The sequence below is a fragment of the Petaurus breviceps genome, unplaced genomic scaffold (genome assembly GCF_028583685.1).
Source record: "Petaurus breviceps papuanus isolate PSGF00001 unplaced genomic scaffold, PetGlider_PUasm1.0 173, whole genome shotgun sequence".
NCBI classification, from domain to species: domain Eukaryota; kingdom Metazoa; phylum Chordata; class Mammalia; order Diprotodontia; family Petauridae; genus Petaurus; species Petaurus breviceps.
The window spans coordinates 10,954,885-10,964,058 of record NW_027185759.1 but is presented as its reverse complement, the minus strand read 5'-3'; the positions used below and the strand labels follow the sequence as shown (position 1 = coordinate 10,964,058).

Sequence of the window (9,174 nt, the reverse complement as noted above, 5' to 3'; positions counted from 1 at the left end):
CAGAGAGAAACAGAGAGATAAAGAGACAGAGCAAGATAGACAGGGGGAGGAGGGAGAGGGAGAGGTCAGGGGAGAGACAGAGACAGAGAGACAGAGACAGAGACAGAGAGACAGAGAGAGACAGAGAGAGAGAGAGAGAGAGAGAGAGAGAGAATGCTTACTCCAGGCTAACAGGGACAGAACCTATTGATTCTTGCTTCTATGTTGATAAAAGGCCTGTTGAAAATAGCAAACCAATCAGCGCTTATCAGCACTTATAAGCACTGCTGGGAGATGCACAGGTTTATCCAGGCAGTGTGTACTTGGCTTCTCAGGCAGCAGTTTGGGTCTAGCCACACATCCCTGTCCTTATACCTCCACAGAGCTGGGCCATGGCTAGTTACCCATTGATTGTGGCCCCCCCAGCCTCCCTGAGGAAGCCCCTGAGCGTCCCAAACAGACTTCTGCTGGGACCTGGACCTGCCAATCTTTCTTCTCGGGTTATGCTTGCAGGGGGCCACCAAGTGATTGGACACATGCACGAGGAAATGTTTCAGGTAAGTGGTGGGAAAATTGGCTTGGCTGTCCCTTTCCAAACTCTCTCTAGAAACATGTTTAAACTTCAGGATAGCAGAAGGTTGGAGTCCGAAGCCACGTTGGACCTGGAGGCAGGAGAGAACTGGCTTTGAATCCTAACTCTGGAACTTACTATCTGTGAATAACTTGGCATCATCGGTCTTCATTTTTCTCATCTTTAAAATGGAGATAATAATACTTGGAGAGCCTCTAGCCCAGGGTTGCTTGTGGGGGTGACTAGCCAGGTATGTTCAAATGAAATAAAAACAAAACTCTAAGCTATTAACCTCATATTGAAGTTTCAGAGCAACACTGAGAGAGCCACAGGAGCCTAGAGCTAGGAGGAATGTAAGAAAGCAGGAAATCCAATACCCTCATCTACAGAGATGTAAACTGAGGTCTAACTGTCACGGAATCACAGAATCTTAGATGTAGGGCTGTCTGTGCATAAAGTGCTCTGAAAACCTTAAGGTACTATACAAATGTCAACTATTTTGATCAATTAATCAAAAAGCCCTTATTAAATGCACACTATGTGGCAAGAACTGTCCTAGGTGCTGGGGATACAAATCAATTAATCTATGAGCATTTATTATTCACCTACTCTGTACCAGACACTCTCTTAGGTGCTAAATATCAAGCACCAAAAATCAAGCACTACCTTTCTTCAAGGGGCTAACATTCCATCAAGAGAGACAACATGCATGTGCACACATACAGCCACAAAAGAGATTCAAGGGGATTGGAGGGGAAGGCTGAGCAGCTGGGGGATTAGGAAAGGACTCATGTAGAAAGGAACACTAGAGCTGAGTGTTTAGGAAACTTGGGGTCCTAAGAGGCAGAGATGACAAAGAAGTGAATTTCAGGCATGGCGGATAAATAGTGAGAGGCAGAGAGATGGGAGATGAAAAGTCATTTATGAGGAAGAATTGATATGAATGAGGGTGGTGGTGGTGGTGATGATGGTGATGATGATGTTGGGGGGGGGCATTAGTGGTGGTGAGGATGAGGGGATTCTAATTCAAGTGCCAGTTAAACCAAAAGACCTCTGAGGTCTCTTCTAACTCAGATTCTATAATTCTGTGAAATGAAATAACAGATGTAAAAGGTATACATCAAGAAACCTGAGTCCCAATCTAGCCTCTGCCAATAACTAAATATATGACCTGGCACAACTTACTTCCACTCTCTGGACCTCAGTTTTCTCATCTGTAAATTAGAAGGGTCAGGCTAGATGATCTCTCAGGTTGTTTCCAATTACTTAATAAATGTCTGTCCAATTGAATTAAATTTAATTCCTTCAATATGGAGTGCTAGATCTAATAAGTACCTAATGGCTATTTAATGAGTGACATTGGGGGGATCAGTTAGAGTTGCCCTGCCTCCCTCTGTTTCTGTCCCTCCAGAAGGGCCAAAAGGGTCACCGGCCTTGGCTTTTGCCTTTCAAGGTCTCATTCCCGAAGCTCTTCTGATTGTCTCTGTTTCCAATTCTCGGCAAACTGAAGGTTTAACCAGCAACACTGTGACCTGAGACGTGCAACATTCTGGTCATGCTTAGCATGCTAAACTCTCTGTCTCAGTCCGTATGATTTAGAGCTAACCTTCCCAGTCCCATCTCTTCATCTTCCAGAGGTGGAGAGAGAGGCCCAAAGCAAGAAGGTCCACAGTGTGTCAGGCACAATTTGCAAGCCCCCAAATCCAGTGTTCTTTCCGCTACACCTTGGCCAGGTAAGAGGAGTTTAAGGGAGCTGGTGGTCAGAGGCTCCTAAAATCAGGGTTGGAAGGGACCTTAGAGGCTATCCAGCACCTCGTTTGGCCAGCTAAGAAATTGGGATCCAGAGAGGCTAGTTGATTTGCCTAAGGTCACAGGGAGTATGCAGCAGAGGTCAGATTTAGCCTCTGCTCCTCCCATCCCAGAACCAGTGCTCTACCACACTTGCTGATTCAGAGCTGGAAGGACCCTTGACTCCATCCAGGTCAATGCTTTCATTTTACAGATGAAGTGACTTGGCTAAGGTCACTTATTTTCCACATTAAAATAACTTTCTGGGTAAATGATCCCTTTCACACTCACTTGTTCCAAAGTCATCAGCAGAAAACAGGGAAATGCATCTCTATGGTCAGTACAAAGCCCTTGTTTACAGTTCTGAGAAAAAAAGAAACCAGCTATTTGTCCGACTTAAGAATTGTCTTCAGGAAAGTTCAAATTCTTTGGTCACTGACCAGAGTGATGTGAGATGGGGTGGGGAGCACATGACTAAATAGGAAACTGAGGCTGACAGAGATTAAATCACACAGCTATTAAGTGTTTAAGTCAGAATCTGAACTCAGGACCTCCTGACTCAAGACCAGTGACCACTTCATTATGCCACCCAGCTGCCAAACAGAGACACCAAAAGAGAAAGATAAGAATGGAGGTCAAGAACAGTCCAGGCTCTTTTGAATTCAGAATACATAAAAAGAAGTAGAGTGAAATACAGATGGAAAGGGGGATTATGGAGAACTGACTCCATTATTAGCAGAATCAGACTCTTCATCACAATAAATAGAAGATGGAGGCAGGAAGGACTTTGGGCCAAATTCCACCAAGGCATTATGTTGACTCTGTCTGCCTCCATGAGATGGTTTGTTATTTTTCCCAGTTCCCTCACAGTGATCGTGATAGGAAGGGAATACAAGTATTAATGTGCCTATTTTATGGCTGAGAAAATCAAGGTTCAGAGACAGTAGATGACTTTCTCATGGTCATATATCTAATTAATCTCAAAGCCAGAATTTGAACTCGAGTCTCCTAACTCTAAATCCCTCTTACACCATACCTCTTTGCCTCCTTCAATTTCTCATCACCCTTCTGTTGGCTCTCTCTTACTATCTGTATGTCCTTGAGGAAACCACTGCCTCTCTCCTCAATTTCTTCATGAGGAGGTTGGACTAGAGGTGGCCTGAGGGTCTTCAAAGCTCTAGATCTATAATCTTGGGGGCTGTACTCACCCTTATCTCATGCATTTTTCTTTGTCTCCTTGTTAGTAGGAAACTTCTTCTAGAGGGGGGAAAGAAGTCAAAGAGAGTGGAGAGAAACAGAAGTAGACACATACGTACATATATATACACAGATAGATAGACAGACAGATAGATAGATGGATGGATGGATAGATGGAGGATAGACAGACAGATAGACAGATAGATGAAAGAGAGATTGATGATAGATGGACAGACAGATAGATGGATGAGGAGGAGAAAATGAAAAAGGGAGAAAGAGGGAAAAACAGAAAGAGGGAGAAAGACATGGACAGAGATAAAAGGAAGAGAAAGCTAGAGAGAGGGTATCTGAGTCCTTCCCTTGAGGTAAGGGTAGCAGGTGTATCTATATTCACTGTCTAGCATGATGTCTTATACATAGTAGGTACTTAATAAACTTTGTCTTTAAGAATCCTCTGTTGGAATAAAAAATGCCTTGGTCAGGCCAATGCCCATCTGGTGGTCATACGGCACTCACTGCCTTTTTTTTTTACTTCAGATCATGGATGAGATCAAAGATGGCATCCGGTACGCTTTTCAAACCCAGAACAGGCTGACCCTGGCCATCAATGGCTCTGGACACACAGCTATGGAGGTTGCCATGTTCAACCTGGTTGAACCAGGAGACTCTATCCTGGTGGGAGTGAATGGCATCTGGGGACAGCGGATAGTGGAGATGGCTCAGAGGATTGGTAAGTGAGCCACTTCTGTCTTGGGGCACTGTCCAGACTCAGACCAAGACTGACTAGGTGAGTGACTTTAGGACAGGGCCCATTGAAGAGAAATGTAAGCTACCGTTGGATGAAGGGCATTACAGAGATAGACATTTCGAGCTGGAAATAACCCTGGAAAGCATAGTCCAACTCTCTTATTTTATCAGTGAGGAAACTGTGACTTCAGAACCGTTGTGAATCCCTGAAGGAGCGCTATACATGAAAGAATCCTTACTTGGAAGGAGTTTACACGCGACTGCGGTTACCTATTTTAAGTGACTTACCTAGGGTTACACAGCTAGGAAGTGTCTGAGGCTGAATTTGAACTCAGCCATTCCTGATTGTGCCATCTAACTGCCCACTTTAATTGACCGGTTTAATCCAAATCCATCATCTGCCATACTGAAATTCCCTACCTTCCCTCAGGTCTGGGGCATGACTGTACTGACTAGCCATCTATAAACTAGGGAGAGATATTTTCAGGAAGAGTGGCAGGACACATAGCAATAACTTTGATTACCACAAGTCCTGTCCAGTCCAACTTGTGGTCAAACATTTCACCAAGAACCACTCTCCATGTGAAAAGTTCCCCCAAAAGGCAGCCCCCTGACTCCAAGAATTTCTCCATCTTCCAGAGCTTTCTATAATGAGCTAACCATGGGTCTGGGGCAGTTTTTCCACATGGCCAATACCACATTACAGCTTCCCATCTTGGCCTAGCAATAACCACTCAAAGGAAGGTAAATGAAATGGAGGATTGTGGATCTCATAGGGTTTAATGATTGATCAGACTGTTTACACACATTTCACCACAATTTCCAGTGCAACTTCTTAGGAAGTCAGTTCAAAAGAGATGGGTCATTATTTCAAGTTCATGTTAATGGACAACCTAAGAGAATCTACAGAGGGAGCTACAGAAGTTTTCATGACAGTAGGATTTCATGGGAAAGGGTTTCCCAAATCTCCTTTCCAGACTGAAGTTAGTGGACATGATTTAAAGCCACTTGTTAACTGGGTAACATTGGAAGTGTCACTTCACTCATTGAGACTCATCTTCCTTATCTAGAAAATGGGCACATTTCATGGCATGACCTCTAAGATTACTTTTAGTATTAAACTTATGACCCCATGAACTTAAAAAGCTGTCAAGAAAACTTGGCAATCAACTGGAAGGCAAAAGCACTTTCTTGAAAAACAAAGGTTATCGATAAACTTCCCAGAAAAAGAATAAGTGATCGCATTCACATAGCACTGGAAGGTTTGTTTTTTAACAAATTTTGTATATCAGGCCATCGAGCCTCACTCCTGTGACTACAGGCATCATCAACCTCATTTTCCCAGTTGAGAAAACAAACTAAGGCTCAGGGAGGTGGGTGTCAGAGGTGGGATTTGATTCTGGCTTCGAGCTTGGTCCTCCAGCCACAGTGTCCCACCATCTCTGAGCTCACATGGAACACAGAGGAAATGTCCAACAAATAGCTCCTATAAATTGAAAGTATGGCCTCTAAGCCCTAAATCACAGTCATATACATTCAAGCAAGAAAGATAGAATAATTCATGTTTATAATGACAAAGTTTTCAAAGAAATTTTCTCCAAAGCATCCTGTGAAGTAATGTACATAATATTATCACCATTTTACAGATGAGGAAACTGAGGCTCAAAGAAAAGCAGTGATTTGCCCAAGGTCACACAGCTGCTAATTGTGAAAGCTGGAAATCCAACCCATGTCTCTCAAGATTCTGGGACCATGCTTTTTCCATTAGTCCCTACAAAAGCATCAAAGAATGCACAGAAAGAAGACTGGCATTGAGAGCTGAGACACACTTCTACACAGCAACTACACAGAGTCCAATCAGCCATATGTGTTCATCACTGAAAGATGACAGAAGGGAAAAGCAAAAGGAGATAGAACCCATGCCTGTCTCCCAGCTTCCTAACTATAGTGCCAAAGGGTCATTCTGTGGGTATTGGAAACTAAGTATTGTCCTGTTGCTCTGAGATTTACAGTCTCCCTTTGCCGCCCACTTTCCTCTTGAAGAACAGAGGGGATATTGAGTCACTGCAATTCAAATTAAGCCAGATTTGAGGGTCACCAGCTTTATTTCAACCATGTTGTCTGACTGGGACCCCTTTTGAGGGGTTTTCTTGTCCAAGAGATTGGAGTGGTTTGCCATTTCCTCCTCCAGATAAGGAACTAAGGTAAACATGGTTAAGTGACTTGCCCAGGGTCACACAGCTAGCAAGTGTCTGAAGTCAAATTTGAACTCAGGTCTTCCTGATTCCAGGCCTGGAGCTCTATCCACCATGCCACCCAACTGCCCAATGATTCTGTTCCTTATGTACCATGTAAGTGAAGCTAGCAGTATTTATCACTTGTTCATCATTGACCAAAGGGCTCACCTTTGGAATACCAACCCTAAGAGGGTGTTTACAGATGGTCTGGAAATAGTGTAATGCTCGGCACCCCTTGCCCCTTCTCCCACTACTTTGCTGCCACCTACAAATGAGCAGCTGCCATGGCTGACGAGACATCTGGATGCTGAGGGGTTGGCCCTCCACCCTCAGTACAGCAGAGTCTATCATGCAGTCGAAGGTAGAACGAAATCACTGCCCTGTGACTGAGGACTTCTCCTCGATGTCCCTCTGATCCTCTGCCTCCTCTGTTTCTTCATTCCATCAGGAGCCAAAGTGCACCAAATGGTGAAGGTCCCTGGAGAGTATTTCACACTGCATGATGTGGAGAAGGTAAGTGTCGGGCTTGCATTCAGTCATCCCATACTCAACCCTCCACCCTATAATGGACTCCAGATTAATATTATACAGTAAAAGGGGTGCAAACTATGGATTAGGAGCTTAGGGTCCAGCTGTGGCCATGACGCTAATGAACGGGGGGACCCAGAAAATCCAAGCCAATCTAATTTAGCTCAGTTCAGTAAATGCTGGTGAAGCATCTGTACATAGATCACTATTCTGGGCTGAGATGTTAAGCAGTGAGATAAGACAGTGCCAGACATGACCAGTATTGGGCTTAGGGGTAGCCAAGACCTGTGATCAAATATTTCTTTAGACACTTTCTATCTGGGTCACCATGTTACCTTTCTTCGTCTCTATAAAATGGGATAAAAATAGAACCTCCCTCACAGAATTGTGAAGGTCAAATGAGAGAACATGTAAAACACTCTGCAAACTATAATGCTCTATGTATACAGTAACTATCATCATTCTCCTCATCAATATTATTCCTGCCCTCTTGAAAAGGGGGGAGGTCACTGACAACAAAATGAAGGGGGGTCTAGGGGGAAGATGACACTTATTTGGGGGAAAGTTGAATTTGAGGTGCTGCCTGATGGTCAGACAGGAACATCCCACAGGCCACTGAAGACCAGGGTCTAAAGGCCAGAAGCAGTATCAGGATTTAAGATTTCAATGAGCACAGCATTTGTTAAGGAGTGATGACTGAAGTCATGGGAATTAGTGAGATTGTGGTCTCATAGAATGTAGCGTGAGGACTAAGGAAGGTCATGGACAAAGCCTTGGGGAGCACCTACCTTAAAAATGTTCCCTTCAAAAATTGTCTTTACATGTGATTGGGGAAAAAATAAAATATTATTTTAAAATGTTCCTTTCACCTCTTTAGACCTGGTGGAAAAATACATGCTTCATTGCCTCACACAGCTATTGTTAGACAAGCCAGAGAAATTCAATTCATACTCTTTGGAAAGTCTAGAATGATGATGATCTTCATCATCATTATCCTTGGAGAAAATGGGTTTGTAGTGACCTGAAGATGGACTTGGAGTTAGGAAGATGTGGATTCCAACTCTGCTTCTGACACTTACTGGTTGTGTGACCCAAGAAAGTCACTTCTCTAAGCTTCACTTTCCTCCCTGATCACACCACAGAATTTTAAAGTTTGTAGGGTTGTTTTTGCTTTTGCTTTGTATGCTCGGTGTTTAGCACAGTGCCTGGCATAGAACAAGTAATAATGCCTTGTTTGTTATTGACTCAGTCATCTCAGTTAACCTGTACATGAATGGAAATCTCTATTATAACATACCTAACTAGGGGCTACCCAGTTTTTTGCTTGGAGACTTACAAGGAGAATTTACCTCCTCCCAAGGTAGCCCATTCCAATTTGGGGCAAGTAGAATTCTTCAAACTTTCCCCCCTTACATTAAAGTTTAATTGGCTTCTTTGCAACATCTCCCCCAATTCTGCCCTCTGGGACCAAGCAGAAGAAGCCTTATCCACCACAATAGGGTTGTTGGTGTAATCGTTGCAGTACTGACTTCACATGGTTGTTGTGAGGTTCAGATGAGACAGTGCGTGTAAATCACTTCAGAAATCTGGAGACTAAGTGAACGTCAGTGATGATTATTGTGATGAGGATGGTGGCGATAATGGTGGCGGAGATGATGATGGTGATGAAGGAGAACAAAGAGGAAGAGCTAGCACAAGTCAGAGTCTATGAAGTAAATAGCTGTTCTAGGTTCCCCAACCAGTAAATAAAATGCTGGAAAGGACTTCAAGATAGAACCTGCCTGCTGGGAGTGAAGCCATTGTCAGCTCCATTGAGTAAATTTAGCCCAATTCAACAAACATATATTGAGTGCCTGTTATAAGGTGCTGTGTGAGGTACTAAATAGCTTGGGTTCTGCCCCCATGGGGTTTGCATTCTGCAAGGGACACAGCAAGCACACAAATGTGCATCACACAAGGCAGGCAGAGGATGAGAGAGGAAAATGAGCAACACTGATGAAGACCTCTGAGAAAATGTGGGGAGGAAGAACGATTTCAGGTGGGGAAGATTGAAAAGGGCTTTGGGGATTCGAGGAAGTTGGGTATAGATCTGGAATCACCTTAGAGGCCACCGTCTCCCTGTCTAAC

The 9,174-nt window shown here is 43.7% G+C and overlaps 1 protein-coding gene across 1 annotated transcript in view; it reads left to right on the top strand.

Annotated features, from left to right (window-relative positions):
• Positions 1-350: 350 nt before the first annotated feature.
• Positions 351-9,174, top strand: part of AGXT (alanine--glyoxylate aminotransferase) — a 22,223-nt gene continuing 13,399 nt past the window's right edge. Inside the window, exons 1-3 of the mRNA XM_069083640.1 lie at positions 351-536; positions 4,073-4,265; positions 6,968-7,032. Of these exons, the coding sequence (XP_068939741.1) occupies positions 372-536; positions 4,073-4,265; positions 6,968-7,032 (423 nt within the window). The 5' untranslated portion in view covers positions 351-371. The remainder of the gene's footprint in view (positions 537-4,072; positions 4,266-6,967; positions 7,033-9,174) is intronic.